Consider the following 25,751-nt stretch of genomic DNA (forward strand, 5'->3'; position numbering starts at 1 on the left):
TAGATTATAATTAATTGCAAAAAACCTCCACCAACTCAACACCAAAGCAAATAAAAAAAAAAACAAAACCAAACCCAAATCCTAAAAAGCACATTCACATATTCTTGAGAAGAGCTTTGGTATGGAGAATGTCTGCTTTTTTAAAAAGGGCAATGTATGTCAAAGGAAGCAGGATCTTCTAAGCCATCCTTGTGTTTTTTGAAGTAATATTTATATTGAAAAATATTTCTTCAATGTGTTTGTTCGTTGAGAAAGAACTGCAATATACATTTCTGTAGAAAAGTAAGAAAGGAAATAAAAATTGCTATAACTTATTTACAGAACACTTTATTCCTCTGACCTTTTAAAAAAGTTGTATCAGACACTACACAGCAGTAGTAGTAGGCAAAGGTACAAAGCAATATAGACCTTTTTTATGCAATGTGGGAAACTATTATTAAGAGGGATTCATCTTGTTTGGTTTGTTTTTTAATTTACAAATTACAAAATAGAAGCACTTTCATACGCTGCCTTTAGACAGCCCAGTAAACTTATAGAGTATTCTTCCACTGATGACTTCTGGTTTTGTGTATGTGATGCTTTATTTTAGAAATCTGTAGTGTCTGTCCATTGCAAACTGGATGAAATTTATCTAAGAATTACTGAAAGAGTTGCTTATTTGGAGGAAAATTAATCTGCTTTCTTTTGTAAAGGGAAGTTGAATTTTGCATCATTTCATGAAGTATATCTTGGCATAAACAGATTATTCTGATCTGTGTAGTGTTATCTTGGTACCTGGAAGCGGGAGTTTTATGTAACAAGCCAAGAAGCCTTTAAGTACAGTGGTTTCTGAGTCCTTTAAATTAGACTTCAAAATGATGCTGATGCCAAAAATTTCTTGATATGTTTTCTGGTTTCTGTTGGTGAACAGAGAAGGCCTTGTAGGGGATGTGGCGGTAGGTGGACGCCTAGGACTAAGCGACCATGAGATTATAAAATTTTCTGTTCTAGGTGAAGTGAAGAGGGTGGTTAGCAAGACGGTAACATTAAATTTCCAGAGGGCAGACTTTGATCTCTTCAGCAGGCTGGTTGGTGAAGTCTCATGGGAGACAGTACTCAAGGGCAAGGGAGCCCAGGAGGGCTGGGAGCTCTTCAAAAGGGTGGTCCTAGCAGCTCAGGAGACAGCCATCCCCGTGGTCCGGAAAAAAAGACGGCAGGGGAAAAAGCCAGCTTGGTTGAATAGAGAGATCTTGAGGGATATCAAGAAGAAGAGAAATGTTTATGGCCTCTGGAAGAAGGGACAGGCCTCTTGGGTGGACTACAGGAGGGAAGTGAGATTGTGTAGGGAAAAAATCAGAAGGGCTAAGGCTCAGCTAGAAATTGGATTGGCCAAGTCAGTGAAAGATAACAAAAAATCTTTCTACAAATATATAAATAATAAAAGGCAGACTAGGGAGACCATACAGTCCCTATTGGACACAGAAGGAACAACAGTAACAGGGGATGAGGAAAAGGCTGAGGTACTTAATGCCTTCTTTGCCTCAGTCTTTAGTCGTAAGGAGGGTCGTTCCGTCTGTGTACAAACCCAGGAGCTAGAGGAGCATAATGAGGCTCCCATGATCCAAGAGGAGGTGGTCAGAGCCTTGCTAGCCCGACTGGACACCCACAAGTCTATGGGGCCGGACGGGATTCACCCTAGGGTACTGAAGGAGCTGGTGGATGTGCTGGCCAAACCCCTTTCCATCATCTTCCAACAGTCCTGGAAGACTGGGGAAGTCCCACTGGACTGGAGGCTGGCTGATGTTGTGCCCATCTACAAAAAGGGCCGCAGGGAGGACCCAGGAAACTACAGGCCTGTCAGTCTGACCTCAGTGCCAGGGAAAGTCATGGAGCAGGTGATCTTGAGTGCTATCATGAAGCACATGCAAGAGAACCGGGTGATCAGGCCCAGTCAACATGGGTTCACAAAAGGCAGGTCTTGCCAGACTAACCTGATCGCCTTCTATGACAAAGTGACTCGGCTGCTGGATGAGGGAAAGGCTGTGGATGTATCTTCCTGGACTTCAGCAAAGCCTTTGACAGAGTTTCTCACAGCGTTCTGCTTGAGAAACTGTCAGCCTCTGGCCTGGACAGGCGCACGCTCTCCTGGGTGGAAAACTGGTTGGATGGCCGGGCCCAGAGAGTGGTGGGAAATGGTGTGAAATCCAGCTGGAGGCCAGTGACAAGTGGGGTTCCCCAGGGCTCAGTGCTGGGTCCAGCCCTGTTCAATGTCTTCATCAATGATCTGGATGAAGGCATTGAGTGCACCCTTAGCAAGTTTGCGGACGACGCTAAGCTGGGTGGAAGTGTTGATCTGCTGGAGGGTCGGGAGGCTCTGCAAAGGGATCTGAACAGGCTGGACCGCTGGGCAGAGTCCAATGGCATGAGGTTTAACAAGGCCAAATGCCGGGTCCTGCGCTTGGGGCACAACAACCCTATGCAGTGCTACAGACTAGGAGAAGTCTGTCTAGAAAGCTGCCTGGAGGAGAGGGACCTGGGCGTGTTGGTTGACAGCCGACTGAATATGAGCCAGCAGTGTGCCCAGGTGGCCAAGAAGTCCAATGGCATCTTGGCTTGTATCAGAAACGGCGTGACCAGCAGGTCCAGGGAGGTTATCCTCCCTCTGTACTCGGCACTGGTGAGACCGTTCCTCGAATACTGTGTTCAGTTCTGGGCCCCTCACCATAAGAAGGATGTCGAGGCTCTGGAGAGAGTCCAGAGAAGAGCAACAAAGCTGGTGAGGGGGCTGGAGAACAGGCCTTATGAGGAACGGCTGAGGGAGCTGGGGTAGTTTAGCCTGGAGAAGAGGAGGCTGAGGGGAGATCTCATTGCTCTCTGTAACTACCTGAAAGGACGTTGTAGAGAGGAGGGTGCTGGCCTCTTCTCCCAAGTGACAGGGGACAGGACAAGAGGAAATGGCCTCAAGCTCCGCCAGGGGAGGTTTAGGCTAGACGTTAGAAAAAAATTCTTTACAGAAAGGGTCATTGGGCACTGGAACAGGCTGCCCAGGGAGGTGGTTGAGTCACCTTCCCTGGAGGTGTTTAAGGCACGGGTGGACGAGGTGCTGAGGGATATGGTTTAGTGTTTGATAGGAACGGTTGGACTCGATGATCCGGTGGGTCTCTTCCAACCTGGTTATTCTGTGATTCTGTGATTCTGTGGTATTGGAGGTGGCTGCTTTTTTTGATGTTCTGGAAGGAAAATCATTCAGAAGATATTCCATTTAGAAGGTGACTCTTGCCATCACAAAGTGATAGTGAAGAGTCATCAAATACTAGAGTGTGAAAACTGTTTTATATATTTTTAGCATGTTTATTTGGAAATAAGAGACAAATCATAGTAAAATGTTTTCAATTGCCTTTTAGTATCATAGTACTGCAATGCTTTACATTTTCTGTTCTATAAATAAATTCTAAAAACTAATTGAAATACTTCTGTAACTTTCATCTGGTAGTACAGACTGAATAAGTATTATTTATTTCTTTAAATTAGAATTTAGTGCAGACTACCCAGAAATCTTAGCAGAAGAGATTATTCTTTTGTAGGTGAGCATATTTGCAAAGGGACAGTTTGTGGCATTTATTTAAATTTATTCTGGGCAAGGGAGAGGCTGGATTTTGTCAAAAAAGTTCATTAGTGCAGCAGATGTCATTGTAGGGTTAAAGAGGTTAAATTGTTTGCTGAAATACCTTCTGTTTCTTAGAAATCAGGGATGAAACATTTAGAGAAACAAAGCTTTTAACACTGTGGAAAATGCTTACTGCTACCTGTAAAACTAGAATCACTGGAATGCAAGTGTGTATGCTTGGGATATTGGTGTTTGTCTTACCTTGTGCTGTGGCTGCAGTCAACCCTACATGATTTGCAAGCTGTAGCTTTTGCAACATGCAAGCCCAGGTCTGGTGTTCTGAGTTTAAGGTTATAACAAGAGCCTGGAAAAAGCAGTCTCTATAGTCCAAATGCACGTGTGTAAGTACTGATGGTATACCTTTGACTCTAACACATCCTCGTTGCAGTGGGAGGTGGATAATGACACAGTAAGGTGATAGGAACTTCAGCTTTTTTGTGGAATTATCCCTTCATTTTCAGTCATACTGCAAAACATAAGCTTTTCAGAAGATTTGGCTTACACTTTCTATTGCAAGGTGAATTTCATGCGTAGATTTTTAATTTGAAATAGTTGAATGTGTGAGAACTGAAGTGAAAGGAGTGTAGTTCCTGGTTTGAAAACCATCCTTTTTCTATCTTTAAACAAGAAAGTGGGGATATGCAGAGTGTAAGGACAAGTGATTCCATTGCTTTTTGAACACAAAGACAGGTTGTTCACACAGAAGGGTCAGGGACTGCTTGGAAAAGTGGTAAGAAGAGTGAATGTAGTTTTAAAAGCCTGCGGTAATTCTCATTACTACTTTGTATGATTATTTCTACAGTTTTGTTAGTGCTTCTCTGACCCAGAATTTTATGTGCTGTCTAAGTGAAAAGGGCTATTAAATGTCGGCACATTTGAACTAGGTTGGGTTTTTTTAACCTATGCATATAGTACTTCCATAGACATTAATTTTTAGAGCTTTGAAATGTTGTTATTGATAGATATAAATTTCTTAGGTATAACTATATTAGATGGGTTTATTTATTTATTTTGCCTGGCATATTATCATTAGTTCAGTAGGAAAGTGGAAGTCTCTCTGAACACCTTGCAAATAATAGTAGCTTCCACTATTAAGCGTAACCCTAACCTGGGCTTTGAAGGCTTAAAAACACTCTAGGCTAGCTCAGACATCTGTATACAAACAAACAAGGTATTCTCAGATGTGAGAAATCAAGTTTCATCACAGTCAAACAACTCACAATGTGTATAGTAAGAAGAGGATATGCATTTAAATCCATGCAGAGTTCTACAAAAGAGCATGTGACTTTTACTTGAGTATGATCAAGTATTTATTTTTCAGACTAACAGCATTCAGGATAATACACCAATGTACAAGCACAGAATTTATTCCTCTTTGATGTGAGACCACTCTTTACTTACCTCTGTTCATCAGAGCTGTTCTTTACTCCAGAATACCTAAAAATCCCAATGGGCATGACAATGATCCATTTTATTTAAACAGACTGGGTGGATTTGTTTGTGTTCTTCTATAGGAAATTAATTATTTGACCTATACTCTAATAGTAGCAACAATAACACAGTGCCCAAATTTCTTCTGCTTGAAAAGCATGTAATTGTTTTTCTTGTTTCTTAATGTAGCTAAATGAAATGCAAATATAAGTCATTCAGCTCTTATTAAATTGCCCAGTGTGGATTTTTTTCTTAATAAAGTATATCTTAGTTTGTGTGTTGTACGGTGGAACCAGGCAAAAATTACCATGTTTGTACTTCATTTTCATTGTAATTTGCTGGCTAATGTATATGTAAGGGCTTATGAGTGATGTAGAACTACTCTTTTATATTCTAGATATTATCCAGAACTATAAATTTAATATAAACATTCCTCATTATTTGATTGTCAAAGACTTGTTATGCTGTTAGTGAAATCAGTGTTGATTAACAGTTTATGTATTTATGACTGAAAAACCACAATTTTAAAATATTTATTGCCCAGTGGGAGAAAGATACAGACATGGTAGAGAAAATTCCTCTTTTTTCTTTGTGAATTTCTTCTGCGTGGTACTCTGGAACTGCTATTGCCAGATGTGGACATGCTTCTTTAGAAAATAACAGTATGACTATTATACACAAGGCTCTGGATTATTTGCTTCCCCACCAGAAGAACATTGTGTGTGGGCGGATTATTGGCACTTCAAGGTCTGTGCTGAGTCTGGGAAGCTGGATCCTACTGTAAACAGAGCAACAGACTAGAGTGGGAGTGGGGAGGGGCATACATCTCGTTGATTATTTTAACAAGACAAGTTCCAAGAATTTCTATACTCAGATGTAGTACAGAAAACTTAAACAGACCTTCCTGTTTTCAGAGGAGTTGTGTACATTTGCTAAATGCAAAAAATCACAAGCTGAGCTAGTATGTGAGCTAAGTAACATTTTGTTGCAGTCTATGCACTGACACAAATAGCTTCTGGATTTAGCTGTTAGCAGTATGGTTGCCTTTTTATAGCAAGATTTCCATGTAGGTAACTGAAAAATGTGTGCATCCAGCATCTCCCTTACCTTTGATGCTTTTATTATGTTAGTAATATCTTATGCCTGTATTTCACTTTGCAAACAATTAATTGCAGTGTAGCCTGTTTTAAAAGCTGAAATCAGAAGTAAGCATGTTTGAGATGACCTATAGATATTATAAAATCTTCATTTATATTATGCCATTTGTTTACAGGTCCTTCAGCAGCTTTTAAATCACTTCAGAAAAAACAAAGATAAAGTTCTTCTTTTCTCCTTTTCCACAAAGGTGAGCTCCATATGATTTTTGTCAATTAACTGCAGCAATAGGTTCTGAAGCTTAGAGCACTGAAGTGACAGCTGTGAACCACATGTCCTTTGTCTGTACTATGAGAAATAATGAGAAGGACATGAGAAGTGCCACACTCCGGAAAGATGTTGAAACATTTTTATCTCATGATAAAAATGCTGATGGCAAACAAATGTAATATGCTGCTGCTTTCCTTAGAGCTTTTTGAAATTGTGGTATTTAGGTGTAGATGGCTCATGATACTGTAGCTCTTATGTCTTGAGTTAAAGCAGTGTCATGGCAAGATACGACTGAAGTGTCATACAACCTTTGTGTTGTACTGGAAGTGGCTTAATTTCCTCTGTTCTGTTGGCATTTGACCATCACCAGTGATGCAACTTCATCCTTGACGCTTCTTGCACTAGTTGGTTTAAACTGAAGACAGGGTTTAATTGGAGTAAGAGTCCCTTCACTTTTAAGGGACTTGCTCCTTGTATTTCTTGTTAAGGTATAATGCCTTTCCTGAAATGGTGCAAACTGTAATATGGCTTTCTTTACTTAAACATTTGTAATGGTAGCATTTAAAAATATTTAAAAGTAACAGCGTGGATGACAGTTCAGAGTCTTAAATATTTAATAATATTGTGGTTTTAGACAGATTGCAAGTTTAATATTTAGATGCTGTAGTGAAATGCTCATGTGACTTAGGCTGTGCTTCATGGTGTTGACTGGCTACTGCTTACTGCAGTCTCTGTCACTCTGTCCCTTTGAACTCTGGCTGCACATACCAGTCTGTTTCTCTGTGCTGGCTGTAGTGCCCCTTACCATATTTGAAGTCATTGTAACTTGCTAAGATGGTAGAAAACTGATTTAAGTTGCCTGCCTGCTTACTGGATAGAACTGATTCAGCTTCACTTAGAGGTGGGACAGCCAGGGCTGGAGTATTGAATGAGACCACAGCAGACCAACTTTAATCGCCTAGAGTGTTGTAGAATCACAGCTGAAGAGCGTTGTTATTGATATCAAAATGGTGAAGATTTACTCTTATGGTAAATGCTTGGTCTATTGAAAACATATTTGAAAAACATGGCCTCTGTGATTACGGTTAATTGAAAAGATAACAGTAAGGATTTAAACTTTTTTTTTTTTTTCTTATTTTTCCACCTAGTTGCTAGATATACTGGAACAATACTGTATGGCATCCGGGCTAGATTACCGAAGACTTGATGGAAACACAAAACCAGAAGACAGGACCAGAATTGTAAGGGAGTTCAACAGCATTCAAGAAATTACCATATGTCTCGTATCTACAATGTAAGAAAATTTAACTTCTAGTCTGTTTCACTCTGCCTTTCTAGTGTTTAGTTAATAGGTTACTCTGCATTTTTCTTGATGGATTTGTGAGGAGTTACTTTTTCGAGAAAATCAGTTGTTCTCTTGTCTGTTAGTAAACATAGACTGTGGACTGAAGCTTTTTCCCAAAATATCTGAAGACTTCCTCCCTTCCCTTCTCTTCTGCTTTATGATAATTGTTAAGATCTGAACTGAAACAAGCAGATCTTTTGAATTCTAGCTTTAAATTTCCACTTGCTGTAGGAATGAGGAAAAATTAAATGCTATATTGAACTGTAAAATTATCTTTGTGTTACTGTAATTTATTAAGCACATTAATTAGGATGTAATCAGAATTGTAGACAATCATTAATTGTCTTTGAAAAATGTATTTGTTTATCAGATCTGCTAAATCAATTTATGATGGATATTGAATTCTTTTGAAATAGATCAGTATGTTCAACTAAAATTAATGAAAATATGTTGACCTCCCTGCCCTTTTTCTATCTTTAGTCCCGTTTTCCTTTCATCTTGGATGAAGTTTGTTACCAGGCAAGGGCAGAAGGCAAACAAATCAAAACTTTAATCCTGCCCAGAGAAAAACTCAGTGAAACTGGATCAAACATGCAAATAGACTGTTCTTGCCTATATGGTAATTTTGGCCCTTCTTTACTGAAAGTGTACGTGTTAAAGTTAGATAGGAGGATCCACACTACCTCTGTTTAATTGGAAATTAGATGGAATCTTGGACTGCTAAAGTGCATGTCAGAACTGTCTTCACTTACTCTGGTGCACGCAGGCAGTGTAATGGAGAGATTTGTGTTGTTGATTACACACATTTGTTTGTAATCTGTCACTAGTGGAACCTGGCTATCAGCTTCCCTAAGACCTTTATAGGTTTCTATTCTCTGTTGCTGAAGAGAGCAGGGAATTACTGCATGTGTAGCATCAGGATAGACTCTCTAATTTGTGCTTCTGTCACTATAGTTTAGTTGTATAGTTATAACCTTTTCATTTCTCTTCCATCAATTTACATAGAAATAAAAATGAAGGTCAGGTAAACAGAGATGGACTCTTTACTTTCTGCTATTAGAACTTGTAAATACAGAGATGGCTGAGCTTTCCATGCCTGCTGGTAGTGCATGAGATGAGTCTCAATCCTGATCTTAGTATTTCTCATCTTACTGAGTAAATGGAAGAAACAAACAGTGGCATTGCAGTCAATGTAACCAGTGTTTACTAAGAAAACCAGAAGCTACAATTCTTTATATAGTTTATCACAGGTGGCAAAATTGTCTTTTTGCTTGATTGATATATGGTAGCGGAAGCAGCTTTAATTTTGTAGTCCTTTGGAAATCAGAAAGTGATTTATCTCAGTTCTACCCTACAAGAGGTTCATCCTTTCTTTTAGAGCTTAAGCATTGGGGCTTCACAGTATATTCTTTATTTCTTAACACATAGTAAATTGACAGAATTGGGTCATACTCTTTTGTCTGTACTTTCTTGCAAATATTTTGGCTGACTGTTCTGTATAGTCAACTTGTATGTGTTCTGAAAGTCTTGTTGTTCAAAGAGCCAAATGTTAATTTTTGCTGAAAATACTTGCACAGTCTTTTGGCTGTAAAAATGCATTCTGTGGGGCATGAATTCCAGGCATAGTGATCTTGAGTCTGCCATTATATTCCACTGGCACAGTTAACATGCAACTTTAAACAGGAAGCTCCAATCTATAAATTAGTGGGTTACAGTGCAGGCAGTGGTGGTGACTTCACTGTTGAATATACAGTGTTTCTGTTTAACATTCAGGGTTTTTTATATAGGCAAAATGCTGTTTCTGACTGGAATTGCTTATGTATTGTCCATAGACATTTGGAAGTCCTGATTTTAATTGGTTGGTTTGAGAAATAGTACCTTAAACAGCCAAGTAAAAAATACATATAAATCTGTCTATGTCTATATAGCTTAAACTCAAGTCTTGCAGTCAATAGTAGCGTCAAACAGTCATATAGCTATCCATAGTGCTTTTATGGATAGCTATGTCTAACATAACTGTGGATAAATATATCTTATGTGTATTGAGAGAAAATATGATTGATTTCTTCAGAGCTTGTAAATTCCATCAAACTATTAGGTATAAATTATTAATTTCAGCCTTGAACTTAATTGAATAGTAGATTTACATATGTTGTAACTTCTAAGGCTCATGAAGTAGAGTCTGTTTCAGAATGCTTCAGTCCTGTGCTGGTCTTGCTGAGAAAATCTATGATTATTTGCAAGAAAGGAAGGGTAAAGGCTATAATAGGTACTTCCATTCTGCTTGCAGTGTTCTCACTGACCATTGCTCTCCATTACCTCACACTTTCAAGACTTCATTTAACTTATTCTTCATAACTGTGTTGTAAAAATTATTTTTAATGTGCATGTAGTTACATTTAAAGAACTCTCACCCACAAGATCTCACTGAAACTTGGAGAACTTTCAAACAACAAAAGTCTTGCCTCAGTAAATAGAATTACATAGTCTTCATGGAAACTTCCTAATGCAATATTGTTTTGTAACTTCTGAACATTGTGGAATTAAGTTGTCAGTGACAGAATATAAAAATAAGCCATTTGTTTAATACTATGGCGTTTTAAATAAGATGATCTCTTGAAAACTGTTGTTTGTAATAGAACTGTTGTGTGATATTTTCATACAGGGCTCTTTTTGAGCTGTATTATAGTAATTTGCATGGGCTGTCTTTCAATAATGACTTTTAACCTGGTTAAAATTATGTTTTAAATGGAAGGTATTCTTACAATCAACAAACTAACTACTGCTTTTGTTCTGTCCACGAAGGGTATAGGAGCCATTCTTTTTCTGCTTTAGACTGTCTAAAATTTTGCGGCATATTTAAAAATAATGAAAGAAAAAATTTTAATAGTCAGGCTTTTTTACTGACACTAAGGCTTTGCACTGAGGTTTAATTCATATTTCAATTCTAAATATCTTGGGGCGTTTTGTTTGGGTTTTTTTATGGGAAGGAATTTGGAAAAATATGTTGATTTGTGTTTTGGTGTGCAGGGTTGGTTTGTTAAGGTCAGAGGCTGAATTCTGTCCTCGCTAAAAAGACGTACACCAAACTCCAAAGTACAGTAAGGTATTCTGAAAAAATACGAAGATTTTTATTCAGCATTTCAGACTTTGAGAGCTCTCATCTTTTGGAAATCTGTTAACACTGGCAGGTTCCCACATCCTTTCCCTTTTCAGACTTAACTAACGCCACAATTGGAAGGTAGAGGCCACAACTGTATTTACATTAACAAGGATTCCATGAAGACAGAAAGGGGATGGCGCTCTAAATGTTTGCTTTCTGTCTCCACATCCCTGAAAACTTTACCTTTCCCACTTCCTGTTCCAAGCGGAATATAAAGTAATCTATTAAATCCAGATGCTTGGTAAATTGAAGAGGACTGAGTTTTTCAAATCCACTTGAAGTTAGTGCTACTTCAATGTAAAGAATTGTTGTAATGGTTAAAATAACAATAGTATTCTGCATGTATAGGAACTTGTCTCTTTTTTGGGTAATGTTGGTTGAGCCAGTTGAAAGTATTTTCAATATTTGCTTGTTTTGCAGCTAATAAGAAATGGTGTTTTCCTCACTTTTGTCCCTATCCAGCTATGGATATGCTAAACTTGAAGAAACTGAGCAGTTTTGTTAGATTCAGCAAGGGCATTATTTAGCTACCTCAGGTTAAGCCTGTGCTCAAATTCTTTCCTGCTTTTTAGGCTTCACCCAAAAGCACAATACAGCTATTGAATGTTTAAGACTATGTAACTGGTACCCATTTGACTCCTTACTCCCACAGCAGACAATTTTCTTACAGTAACTTTTTCCCTTGTAATGACACGTGTGAATGTTGCTGATATGCAGCTGTGTGGCCAACTATATATTTAATGGTTGATTTACATACTCTACAAATGGACTTGTGACAGTTGTTAATTCATAAGGATATGATTTACCCTAGACTGTGACCATTTAGTGGAAGCTGCATAGCATTATTGTCAAAACTATCTTCTGGGATTAGAGGAAGTAAAATGTAATGCAGACTTCCTATTTAAGATATAGTTTTCCTGCTTCTACAATATAACTGGCATAAAAGTGGTTATGAATTTCAGTATAGTCGTTGCAGGAGTTGTCCTCGGTAGGGCTCAATGAGTGTGAAGCAGCAATCAGTACTTCTGCTACAGTAAGGTGATAACAGTTGGTTACGACTCAGTCATGCTGTGCGTAGTCTTCCTACTGCCTAGGTGAGACAACTGCATTATACAGCAGGGGTTAAGCACTTTGTGCTTCTTAACACAACAGTAACACAAAGCTGTACCCCACTACTTTCAATATCTCAACCGTGCTCTTTTTTTTAGTGTTGTAGAAAGGCATGCTGATATGGACCTAATTCACTGAAAAAAGTTTGTTTTACTTTCTGTCAAATAGTTCTATTTTTTTCATGTTTGTTTTTAGGGCTGGTGGGCTGGGTCTTAATTTTGTTGGTGCCAATGTTGTTATACTGTTCGATCCTACGTGGAACCCAGCAAATGATCTTCAAGCTATTGACAGGTACAGTCAAAATACAGAACTTGATCTGTGTTACATTCTTATTTTGCTCTGATCCTAATTGTCCAATCAAACTTTCTTAGGGAAAGAATTTTTTTATGTAGTCTGACTTGTCCACAAGACAGTAAGAAATGTCTAGCTACGTTACTTTTTAGCTTTGTTATTCTTATTTTTAACCCTGAATTTTACTACTATTTTTAGAATGTAATCTATTAGAAGTCTCAGAATTTGCCATCTAGAACACTGCCTGTTCTTTAGCTCTGTTTATTAAGTTGTAACTTGCAGAGTGCCTTCAATTAAGAAAGAACAGATTGCCCAAGTAATACATGATCTAACTCCTGTAAAATGCAAATAGGAAAATGTCTTGTGCAAGAGCACGTGGAGATGGGGTGAAGGTGAGGGGAAAGTGTGTAGTGCAAGAGACTGATGAAACAATGGAAGATACGTTTTTCAAGAGATGGGAGACAAATCGAGTAGGAAGCTTTCTCAACTGCATAGGCCTGAGAAAAAACTTGGATGGCTGAGGGTGAAGGAAAAGAGTGAAATACTGAGGAAAATTTGAAAAAGTGAAGGAAAGAAACCCAACACCAGACAAGTCATAAATGATTTAGACTACCTCTGGTTTATTGAAATGCTTTTTAAAGTTCATTTATTTACTTCTCCTAATTGGTGATAAAATATGGTTTTTTTAATATGAAACTGTCCTTGCAGAGCTTATAGGATTGGCCAATACAAAGATGTTAAAGTGTTTAGATTGATATCCCTGGGAACTGTGGAGGAGATGATGTACTTGCGACAAGTTTATAAACAGGTAAAGTTGACAAACTATTTTAATTGGGAGTTTATTTAGCAAGTTCAGTGCCTGAAAGCTAAGCTATCTATAGCAACATTGTTGTCTACCTTGGTTTTAGGATGTATGTGTGCAGTCACTTATTAAGCAGAGATATATCATTTAGGAGTTGTCAAATGACAAAACAATATTATATTTGTATTCAAGTATTCTATAACTTCTACCAGTTTAATTATGCAATATACAATAATCAGGTTATACTAGGAAGAAAACTATTATAAGCTTATAAAATTATCTGTGAAAGTTGTGGTTTATATCTGCAGTGATCTGATTCAGCAGCTTTTTTGAAAGGCTGGAGAAAAAGTGCAAAAATCTATCTGGTGCTGTAGAAGAAAAGCAAGAAGGCATTGCTGCTCTCCTGCCTCGGAAAACTTAGTTATAAAAGGAGGGGAAAAGGCTTGTAGTTGCTTCTGTTATAAATGTAAGAAATTATGTTGTCTGCCAGAATACTCAGCCTGGAACAATTCTTGTCTCTGAATTTTGCTACTTATGTTGATAGGTTTAAAAACCTAAGAGTGGTAAAACCAAAGTATATAGTTTGATGAATTCATTGTCTAGGAACTATTTGCTGATGAGAATAGAATTATTACAAAACGTAAGTAAATGCAAACATGGAATCATAAAATAGTTTGGTTTGGAAGAGACCTTAAAGATCATCCAGTTCCACCCCACTGCCATAGGCAGAGATGCCTCCTACTAAATCAGACTGCCCAAGGTCCCACCCACCCTGGCCTTGAACACTTCCAGGGACGGGGCAGCCACAGCTTCCCTGGGCAACCTGTGCCAGTGCCTCACCAACCTCAGCATGAAGAATTTGTCTGATGTCTAGTCTAAATCTTCCTCCTTCCCATTTAAAGCCATTTCCCCCTCTTCCTGTTATTATGTGCCCTTGTAAAAAGTCCCTCACCAGCTTTCTTGTAGGCACCCTTCAAGTACTGGAAGGCTGTTATAAGATCTCCTCAGAGCCTGCTCTTTTCTAGGCTGAACAACCCCAACTCTCTCAGCCTGTCTTTGTACGAGAGGTGCTCCAGCCCTCTGCTCATCTTTGTAGCCTTCCTCTGGACGTGTTCCAACAGCTCCATATCCTTCTTATGCTGAAGATTCCAGAACCGGACAGAGTACTCCAGGAGGGGGGTCTCGTGAGAGCTGAGTAGAGAGGGAGAATCACCTCCCTCAACCTGCTGGACATGATTCTTTTGATGCAGCCTAGGATATGGTTGCCTTTCTGTGCTGCAAGCGCACATTGCTGGCTCATGTTGAGCTTCTCATCAACCAGCCCCCCCAACTTCTCTGCAGGACTGCTCTCAATCATGTCATTCCCCTTCCTATATTGAAAGCAGAGATTGCCCAAACCATGTGTAGGACCTTGCACTTGTTGAACCTCATGAGGTTCACACAGCCCCACTTCCCACCTCTCCAGCCTTTCCAGGTCCCCCTGGATGACATCCTGTCCTTCCACCGTGGCAACCTCACTGCTCAGCTTGGTGTCATCTGCAGACATGCTGAGGGTGCTCTCAATCTCGCTATCTATATCATCGATCAAAATACTAAACAGCACTGGTCCCAGTACAGACCCCTGAGGGACACCACTTGTCACTGATCTCCGTCTGGACATTGAGCGGTTGACCACATCCCTCTGAATGCAACCATCCAACCAATTTCTTATCCCCTGAATAGTCCAAATGTGTATCTTTCTAATTTAGAGAGAAGGACTGTGTCAAAGCCTTTGCAGAAGTCCAGAGAGATTATATCCGTTGCTTTTTCTGTGTCCACTTCAGCTTCATAAAAAGCCACAAACAACAAAGCAGGCTGCAGTATAGTAAGAAACTAGATGAAATAAGAACATGTTTTTCTCAATAAAAGTTGCAAGTTAAAAAGAAGATCACAGAATCAATAGGTTGGAAAAGACCCACTCGATCATCAAGTCCAACTGTTCCTATCAATCACTAAACCATGCCCCTCAGCACCTCAAACAAAATATTTGGCTTTAAATTAAACTATGGACATTATAGGCTTATAAACTTGGAGAAGGGAAGAAAATCAGTGAGATACAGTTGTCCTGAAGAATGTTTTGCATAGAAAAGGCAAAGGAGGTCACCTTAGTGTGTTAATGAAACCATGTATTATATTAAAGAAAGCTTCGTGAAATTTGATTAATTGACCTAATAATACCAATTTTTGGCCATAAGTAGAAAATAATTAGTATTAAGTCTTTAGTGACAAGCACCCTCTTGTTGCAGTCTTGTTACAAGGAGTTGGTTGGAGGCTGAATGAGTGGGAAACGCTGTAGCAGACAGATTGTCATTATCCTCATAGAGATTTAAGTGACAAATTTGAAAAAGGTTCTAAAATCCAAGTATTTGGACATGGGATCTGATTTCAGTCAGAAACCCCGCAGCTGGAAGATCAGATCCTGAGTAATGTGTTGCATACTTTAAAAGGTTACTTTCAAAAGCATAACAGTTGCCTTATCTCACTTAAATTCAATGTTGTGCAGGAACAAAACAAAACAGGAAAATCAGTTCTGTTTAATCTTGACAAAATTACCTAAATAAAAAAAGAGTAAACTTGTTAAGAAGAAATTAAAAGTAGTAGGTGATGGGCTGATGAACTTACAGGTGATCTGGCAGTTTTCAGGGACCATATCAGAAGCTCAAAATGAAGAAGACATTGTATTAATTGTTGAAATCATATACAAATGAGACTAGTTAAACATCAAACACATTAAGTCCAAAAACTGGTTTTGAAGAACAGTGGTCTATAAACATAAAAGGTAATAGTTTATTTTCTTAGCACATCAGGAGCATCAATTATAGTGCTTTATGGGATATACTTTAGCAAGGCTTAAAGGAGTATTCCTTGCAAAAAAACTGCTTGATTTATTCTTTATACCCACATTAATGAAAAAGCTTGAAGAGAGCATTCTGTTCTAAAGTTTCTCTTGTGCAAAGTACTTTTCTGTACTTTTGCTTCATTTCAACAGCAAATATCAGTAGGAAAGGTCTCTGAAAAGGTAACAATTTTCAATAGCCGATTCTGACCAGCTGTATTCACTAAAATTCTGAAGGAGCCAGTCATTCTTCACGGAGTTTTTCTTGAAGTTGGTCATCTTGTACATAAAGAAGACCTGGATGATGTTGTCTGTCTGGATTTCCAAAAACCATGTATAAAATTTCTTGAAAGGCTCTTCCTCCCCGCAAAGTGAACTTACGTTTTCAAAGTTGAATAAAAAGCAATAAACAGAGTAATTGTGGATCTGGGATTTTTTTTTTTTTCAGTCTACGCTTGCATTTCATTCCCTGCTATTGATGTTTGAGCACAGTTAGGAAATTTTTTTTCTAAGTAGTGTTTCGTTGTCAGACCTAGCCATATATGTTGGAGAATCTGATATAAATAAAATTGAAATCTAATACAACAGAAACCTGGAAGAGTTATATATGTATCCTAAATAATATTTTGTAAATACCATGGATAATTCAAGATTGACTAAACTGTTTGGCTGAAGTTAAACTAGAATATGACTCTATAGTTACTGGCCTACATAATTCAAGAGGTATGCTGTCTAGGAAAATGCCTGTTCAGTGCTAGAACTAGGAGTAGAAATGAAGAACTGCTAACTGTTTAGAGACAGTTACAAAAAAATATTACAGATCTGGTATCCATAAAACTGTGGTTTTGACGTTCTTTGACTCAGTAAAATATTATGTAAGTATTGAAAATTTGCAGTCATGGGACTGCAACTAAACCTGCCTGGCTTCGAAAATGTTTTAATTCTGATTGACAAACTATTTATTTGTCTTTCCTTTTCACGTGGAAGACTTTTAAGTCAGTTCTGTCCAGCCTACTTAACCAGAGTGCATGATAATTAAAATATTCAGAGATCAGTGGGAGTAATCTTGTGGCTAGTATTTAGTCCTTACCAAGTAGGCGTGCAATGCTAAAGACTGAGAATACTGTGAAAATAGTGAGAATTTAGTATTGAGGAAAGAAAAGCAGTTAGGATATAGAGGCATGTCAGTGGTGTGTATGGTGGGTGTCTGATACTAGACAACAATGAAATAACTTGAAATATATTTTTTCTTTCAGTAAAATCGAGCAGTTTCATGTTATACCATAATCTGTTACATTAACATCTGCCAGGGAAATGAAAACAAAATATCCTCCCCAAGGAATTTCTTACTACTTCAACTGAAGCTGTGTATGTAGTGCAGATGTCAGAATTTCCTGGCATGTTGTTGGAGCAAACATTTCTGAAATCTCTTTTATTGTTCTGTTTCAGCAACTTCACTGTGCAGTTGTTGGAAGTGAGAATGCTAAGCGATATTTTGAGGCAGTGCAAGGATCAAAGGAACATCAAGGAGAGCTTTTTGGGATCCATAACCTTTTCAAACTTAGGACTCATGGGTCCTGTCTTACCAAAGATATCCTGGAGGTGTGAAGTCTTACTCTTTTACTTCTGGATATTAGTTTTACATTTTTCCTTTCTTCATGAGATATTTCCATTCAAAATTATGACAAAATACTTCGTATACGAACAGAGAAACTTAAACAGTACCTTTCTATGCAGTGCCTTAAATGAAATGGGTTTGCTTATTTCTTGCTTTGTAAACCAGATAAATTCCCTTAAATCAAAAAATAGCTGGAAGAAGTTTCCAGAAGTTTGTTGATGCATTTTTTCTTTTCCTGCTAAACATACTATAACTTACTTTTGTGATGCTTTCATTTGTCAGCTTTGTGCACAGATGCCTTTTAATAATCAATAGCTTACAATGACCTTTTAAGCCGTAATTCCAATCACAAAAATATATTTTATGAACAGAGTAACCTTTAGAATCATTGAATCACCAGGTTGGAAGAGACCCACCGGATCATCGAGTCCAAACATTCCTATCAAACACTAAACCATGCCCCTTAGCACCTCGTCCACCCGTGCCTTAAACACCTCCAGGGAAGGTGACTCAACCACCTCCCTGGGCAGCCTGTTCCAGTGCCCAGTGACCCTTTCTGTGAAAAATTTTTTTCCTAATGTTCAGCCTTAAACCTCCCCTGCAGAGTTTGAGGCCATTTCCTCTCATCCTGTCCCCTGTCACTTGGGAGAAGAGGCCAGCACCCTCCTCTCTACAGCCTCCTTTCAGGTAGTTGTGGAGAGCAATGAGGTCTCCCCTCAGCCTCCTCTTCTCCAGGCTAAACAACCCCAGCTCTCTCAGCTGTTCCTTAAAAGGCCTGTTCTCCAGCCCCCTCACCAGCTTTGTTGCTCTTCTCTGGACTTGCTCCAGAGCCTCAACATCCTTCTTGTGGTGAGAAACTGTTCAATAAAATATATTTTATTATGCTAGATTTAAAACTGTTTCAAGGCGGGAGTAAATAGCTTAGGCTTCATATTTTAAGATTAATTTTATTTGCTCTAGAAAGGCTACGGTTCTGTAGCATATGATGCACAGTGGTTTTAAGTATATGCAGTATTATACCTTTTTCTATTCCACATGTATGCTGCAGCTAACTTATAGTGAATTCCAAGCTGCAGTTTTATTCTAGGTTTCTTTCTGTCCTCTCCTTTATTTTGTTATTTTGCCTATAGTAGGAAGAGGCTGGGGGATGTGATTTAGCAGCATAGCCATAAGCCAATGTGGTGTAAGAACGTGCCATTTGAGGATAGTATGTTTGAAAATTCTCTAAATTAAATCTGAATTAAAACATGGTAATATGAACGTTGTAGCAGGTATTCTGCTTCGGAAAAAAAGTTTAAAATGATTAGCAGTATATGCATAAGATCCTCGCAAATTATGCAGTGTGTGACTTTTCCTGCAGGTCCTGTTTAGAGCAATAAGTGCCAAAATGTAAGACTTTATGGATTTGATGATTGTAGTTCTGTTGCTTGTATCTCTATAGGAAAAGAGAAAAACTCTTTTTGCTGGATTTGCCTTTAACTGGAACAGATACATAATTCTGTATATTCTTGATTGTTTTAGAGAGAAGGGCGAGTAGAAGCAGGAGTTATGACAGCAACTACATGGCTGAAGGAAGAAACTTCTCCATCCAACTCAGAAAAGGTGAGGTGTCTTTATGCACTACAGACCAGAGCATGGCAGTCTCTAGTTCCTGCAGTGACAAATGTGGATTGTGCATTGTTAGGCTGGTAATGCCTTTATCTTTGATTGTACTTGTCATCTTTTATTGTCTGCTTGCCCTTGTTTTTACATATAGTAAAGCATTTGATAATGTCACACTGTTGGTATTTGAGGTGCAGTATTCTGAATGTCTGGTAGTAGGGTATTTTGTGACCTTTACAGCACTTCGATATCCTCAGTCTGAAAGAAGGAATTGCTAACATGCTGTTGTTAGCATTGTTTACTGAAGCATTGCTCTGTAGTGTCTTAGGAGTGACAGCTGTATGGTGTGATGTGACATGACATATGACAGCCTTCTGATCAAGAAATCAGTTGAGAATTTAACACTTATTATTGTCATAATAACTACCTCAGAGGTACACAGTTTTGGAGTTATATTCTGGATTTCTGTAGCTTGAAAATGTTATAAGGTGTTGCCTGAAGGTAATTTTTGTTTGATTACGATAGACCTCAACTAATTGTAAGAGCAGAATGATATGTACTTCTGGCTCTTTTAAACTGTGTAAGCTCCCGTAAACACAGAGGTTGACCAATGCTGGGATATATTTTTTTTTCCCTTAATGAACGTATTTACACAATATTAAGATTTGAGTCATGAAGTCACTTTTCAAACGACCTTCGAAAGACAAAAAGTTGCAACAAGATCAGTATCAACTAGAAGAGCGTGGATTGTGAAGACATAGGTTGTTTTAGCTGTTTGCAGCTTATGTAGTCTCAAATATGTTTATTATTTTCATTGTTCTTCTGCTAAAAATTGTTTGGCCCAAGACACTCATATAATTTCTATTTATGATTTGTTTTGTATTTCTTTCTAATTGTATGTTGTAATACTATTTTGTATATTCTGTATTGAGTAACATAAAACAATACAATTCCTTCTGCACCACTAGGACATTAGATGTGTTCTGTATATTTTTTGTGTTTTAAATTTATTTGCTTTAAATTACTTTTGTTTTTAGTATGAACAACCAGACTGTAAAGAAGATAGAAATCCTAGAAGCATTCAAGCACAATTAAAGAGAGACGAAACAGACTTTTTTGATGACCTCAGTGATGATGATATTCTGGAAACTTCTGTGAAAAAAACTGACAACAGAAAGCCTTGCAATGCAAATAATTTAATGGTAACAAAAGGACAGCTTTCCTTAATGCAGTGTGGATTCTCTAAGTTGCTGCAGAGAGAAATTGAAACTACCAAAGAGTTTAATGATTATAACTCTCACCACTCAAATTCTGATGTTCATACTATAAGAAAAAATATAAATATCAAGCATAGTGATTTTCTGAAATCTCAAAGCCACGTGCATGTTTTGGAACATAGAAAAGCTGCTCCATCATCAGATGAGACTGATAAACCAGATATGCATAGTACAGACTGGATTGTTTTACCACAATCTGAGGCAGAAGGGGACAGAGAAAGTGAGGATAAATGCACTTCAAAGGACAGTAATGCAGTCATTGTAACTGAATCAAGTTCTGAAGAGGATCAGGATGTCATCTTTCCTACCCAAGTTCCAGCATGCCAGCAACCCATGTCAACTAAAAAAGTTGAAATTTCCAAGTCAGCACCTAAATATTGTGAAGGGTTAGCAAAAGAAAAAGATAGATTGGTATTTAAGGGAGGCAGTAGACAGCTCCATAGTACTGAGTCAAATTTTACCAAAGTCTTGTCTTTTGAAGACATCAAAAACAACACAAGAGATCTGAAAGGGTCAAGTGATATAAGTGATGAGTCTGATGATATTGAAATTTCCCTTAATTCTGAATCAAGAAAGTTAAAAACTTCCAGCTGCCTGAAATGTAAAGAAAGACGTGTCCGTGACAGTAGACTAGGTAGCTTCTCAAAATCTCTGCTACTGTCAAAGAAGCCTAATAGAAAAATAAAAGAAAGTGATTCTCAGATTATAGATGAATTTTCATCTTCTGAAGATAACTTACCAGTTGAGGAAGTTCATGCTGGAAAGCAAAGATGTAAGTGTAAAAGACAGAGAAGCAGAGTTCAGTTTGAGTCTAAAATGCTTCATCCTATTCAAGATACATCTGTTGGGCAAACAAAGTCTAGAAATTATGCTCTGTGTAGAACTTCTGCAAGTAAAACTGAATTTGAAGATCAAGAGCAAAATGTGGGATCAGTGGACAGATATTTAGGTAACTAGTTGTTTTACTTCTCTGATTTTTATTTTGACTGATGTAGTGATGCATTATCCTCATTGGCAGGTTTTAAGTTCTTCTTGCTATACATGTTTTGATTACAAGATGCTAATAAATGCTCTGCTGAATTATTTAGTAATGTATATTTCTTTTTACCTATTAGCCTTGTTTTTCTGTCTTATGAGGTGCTTTGTAATAGATTTATTAAGAATTCAGAAATCTAAATATTTGGACTGTAAAACCTTAATCTTGACAGGGCTGTTAGTTTTTTTCGTGCACAAGTTTTGATTTATGTGATTTTGGAGTTTGAAATACCACGTAGAAGACTTGACTCTGTTAGACTTAACTTTAAGCATTAATATTACAGCCATTAAATCATAGCTGCTTTGAAACTTCTGATTTGTCCATCTGAAAAATGCACTGAAATGGAAGCAATACTAAACTGTCTGTATAAATCTGAACAAGTCTGATTGTTTTCCATTTCATAGAGCTGAGAAACTTAGTACTGAATGAAATTAACATTTTACAATTTTCATGTTTAAAAAAATCACAGTGTCTTTCTTCAGTGCCTTTCTGTATGTTCAGGGTTTTGGAATGAATTTTTTGTTATATCTTTCTTTTAATATATCAGATGGTGTTCAAGAAGTGGCATATATTCATTCAAATCAGAATGTGGTTGGATCCAGCAAGGCCGAGAATCACTTGAGCCGGTGGGCAGTGCGAGATGTATTTGAGTTGAAGCAGTTTTCCCAGCTCCCTGCTAATATAGCAGTTTGTAGTGCCAAGGTAAAGAGAAATGTTTGGGAAATGTTGTTTTTACTGGTTTTATCCTCATTTTTCATCTTATAAAGCTCTAACAAACTTATTTTTCTATTAATGGCCACCATGAATGATCAAAGCCACTGAAGATGGGAGTAGGAGGCTTAAATGGAAGTCTAATAAGTTACTTTTGAATTTTGGTTTGGGTTTGGGTTTTTTTTTTAACATTGGCCAGCTCTTAAACATTTGGGAATTAAGCTGTGGGGTACCCTCTGAGATTTTTCTGACAAAAATAGTAAGATTAAGGATGAGTGTTTGAAAACAAATTCTGTACCATGCTTTTCTGATTTGGGGCTTGAATACAACTTCAGTTTGTCCTGGATCATGTTAACAAAAACCCAGTTGCCACAGTACATGCCAGAATATCTGTGGCGTATGAAGTCAGACATAAATCAGTTTGCAGATTTTTTTTTTTTCTTGGGGTGGACACATGCAGTTATTATAACGGCTTAAAGTAATAGTCATTATTGTCTATGCTTAATGTCTGAAATGTAAAACTTGAGTTTACTGGGAGTGCTCATCTACAGGAACAGATGTTTTAAGCTTCTTGTTTGTCATGCATCTTGTTTAATTACATTTGGAGTACAAACAAATCTGGAATAAATTCAGGTACAGCTTCCAGGTTTTTGTTCTTTTTATGTAGTGGTTTTAATCTGCTGTAATTATTTGGACACTTACTTTGCCTTGTAATAAACATTTGTTTGCCTTGTAATAAACTTTTCCTAGACTGATTTTAAGATAAACCACAGCCACAGAATAAGTAATTGGTGAACACGCAGTTTAGTCTTTACAAACATATTAGCAGTTGCTATAGAAGTTGTAGACAGAAAGCTCTGTCTGCAGTGCCTAAAAGTTTCCTCCAGTGTTGTTGCTGTACTGTATTTAATTAAGCAATTAGCAGGGATGCCAAAGAATTTTTTGCACTAGGAAGATCAAACCAGGCCATCCAGTAAAAGTGAGGGCTTTTCAGTTCTAACAAATTTGCATTAGAATGTCCCTTATTAACAGCAGAGTTGATGAAAAATACTCAAGAATGGTGTAGAAGAATCCTTATTTAATGGCAATGGCTGACAACATTAATAAAACTAAACAAAAATGAAAAAACTTTGAAGAGAGTACTTTGAATAAATGTCTGTTGATCCACCTATGTTCAAAACTAGCCTGTGGAAGTCATTTGTATTATTCATGTAACTTACATCTCATTATTTAGAGTTTGTTTGACTGCAACTATAACAAATTAACCTCTCTTGATTAACTTGTCAGTCAATTTTTCTAAGATACCTATTTTCCACTCAAAAGCAACAGTAGTATCAGCTCTTGGAGGTTTAAGCAGGAAGAAAACATCAATAATTATGGAAGGGCCTGCCTTTTCCTTTGCTCCCTGTTCTTTCTGTGATATAGAGACACTAATCTAGAAATAATGCCTAGATGGCTGCCTGTTTTTAGATGTGGAGTTTTGAATTTGCCTGCTCAACTTGAAAAAAGTGTTGCCAGAACTTCATAGACAATTTAGAAATATAATATATTTAGAATGTCATTGCTGCTATTTCCTCCTTCATATTTTATTTTTATTTTAAAAGGTGTTTTATGAAAAACATGATCATTGTTGCTCTTCTGGCCACCAGTTTTTACTGTGGTCATTTTTCTCTTATTTGCCATAAGTCTAAGTTAAGATATTCACTGTAAGTGCAACTAACTGTGCTGTGAAGAGAATGCTGATTACAAGTTAAGTTTGAAAAGAAGTTTTTCAACAGGTTAAATTAGCATTATACATAATATTAAAAATACAGATGAACATTGAAAATGCAGTTTAAATTTTCATCATTATTTTTGGTAAATAAAATTATAGCATTAAATACTGGAATGTTAATTGTAGCCTGATAGTTATTGAAAGGAAACCAAAACTTTTGTCAGCTGAAATTTCTCACTGGTGTTACTTTCTAGTGTCATTGTTCTAGCTGTCCCTCAGAAATTGTGTAGCTGTTTCTGTTCACACTGTGTATCGATGACATTCTTGGTTAGAAAGCTTTTTTTGTAGTGTATTTATATTGTCACTCTTTCTGATAGTATTGTGAAGGTGCCTAAATAATGCCCTGGCAATATTTATGCCCATTTTAAGGCAGGTTTACTTAATTTCTCCCATTTCTAAGCAGTAGTGATCAAAAAAGTATCTCTTCCTTTCTTTTCATAGGTAGCTCTCTTTAGCACAAAAGTAAAATACCCTTTGTGCTGTTCATTACACCAATGACAACTCTGTCTTCCTGCTTTGATTTTGCTCTGCAATTGGTCTATAATAATGTATTTCTGACTTAAAGTTCAAGTACATTTTTCGAGAAGTGACTAATTATCTCTGGGAAAGAAGTGCAAGAACAGTTAAAAACTAACAAAGTATTCTATTGAAATGGACAAGCTGTAACTTGGATAATACAGCTTTTTGTACAGGTCTTGGCTGAAGGCTGAATAAAACATTTTTACTTCCTGGTTACATATGAATCTAGAATGACAGGCATAATAATGTAAGTAATAGTAGTAACTAATAAGCACAAGTAATCAATTAAGATAAGCTCTTGTAAGAACATTGACTCTCTATTTATTTCTTGTTATTGACTAGTCGTCTAATCAAAGTTTTGGGTTCACTTAAGTGCCGTAATATTTTACATCCTAGGTTAAGTTCTTTAGTTTCAGTAGCTGATTAATGGAAAAGATGTGAATATGAGTAACAGCAAAAATAAGTTGCTGGAAGACAATATAATAGAAGTTGTCTTCCTAGTTTTCTATCTGCAGTAGATGGGAGTATAAATTAGATTTATTAATCCTTCCTTTATTACTGAAGCAAGGAGTCTAACGTAGTCACTTGAGCTGTAAAAACTACTTGAAAACAGAGCAGACAGCAAGACCTGTGAGGACTCTTCCTTCAAAGTGAAAGAGGTTGCATGGGATGAAGATCACCAAGAGCCAGGTTAGAAGGGATGGGAGGCAGGGAGTTTTGCTTTTAAACAGAGAACTTTGAAGGTATGTAGAACATCTTACTTAAGAAAATAACTAATGAATAAGTACACTTGGATTTAAGTTGGTGATAAAAAGTGTAAAATTTTAACTTGGAGGTAAGAAAAGGTGTTTGTCTTGGTTATATTCTCTTTCCTTAATTTGATTTGGGAGGTCTGTATTACATCTGGACTGTTGGCACTGTTGTAATAAAGAGTCAAATTTCTCTTAAACTATAGTCTTCAGTCAAGTGTATCTTTTTTATCCAGTAGCAAGTAGTCACTGTGTCCTTAATGTTACCTGTGTTTAGTATGCATATACCCAGCTTTTCTCTGAAGCATTATTGTTTTGTTCCATTAAAGGCTTAAGGGAACAAAATCTTTGTTCTTTTTATGAGAAATAGGTCTTGCTACTATTACTTCTGCTTTTGCTTGCTTTGTGCTCCAGGTTGCATAACAGTCCTATTACAT

At 37.3% G+C, this 25,751-nt stretch overlaps 1 protein-coding gene across 1 annotated transcript in view; it reads left to right on the forward strand.

Annotated features, from left to right (window-relative positions):
• The window catches only part of ERCC6L2 (ERCC excision repair 6 like 2), a 57,439-nt gene that overhangs the window by 21,706 nt on the left and 9,982 nt on the right, over positions 1–25,751 (forward strand). The window contains exons 10-17 of the mRNA XM_069881155.1: positions 6,351–6,422; positions 7,591–7,736; positions 12,256–12,351; positions 13,060–13,159; positions 17,478–17,630; positions 19,168–19,248; positions 20,286–21,474; positions 22,109–22,263. Of these exons, the coding sequence (XP_069737256.1) occupies positions 6,351–6,422; positions 7,591–7,736; positions 12,256–12,351; positions 13,060–13,159; positions 17,478–17,630; positions 19,168–19,248; positions 20,286–21,474; positions 22,109–22,263 (1,992 nt within the window). The remainder of the gene's footprint in view (positions 1–6,350; positions 6,423–7,590; positions 7,737–12,255; positions 12,352–13,059; positions 13,160–17,477; positions 17,631–19,167; positions 19,249–20,285; positions 21,475–22,108; positions 22,264–25,751) is intronic.

This window comes from Phaenicophaeus curvirostris, chromosome Z (assembly GCF_032191515.1).
Source record: "Phaenicophaeus curvirostris isolate KB17595 chromosome Z, BPBGC_Pcur_1.0, whole genome shotgun sequence".
NCBI lineage: Eukaryota > Metazoa > Chordata > Aves > Cuculiformes > Cuculidae > Phaenicophaeus > Phaenicophaeus curvirostris.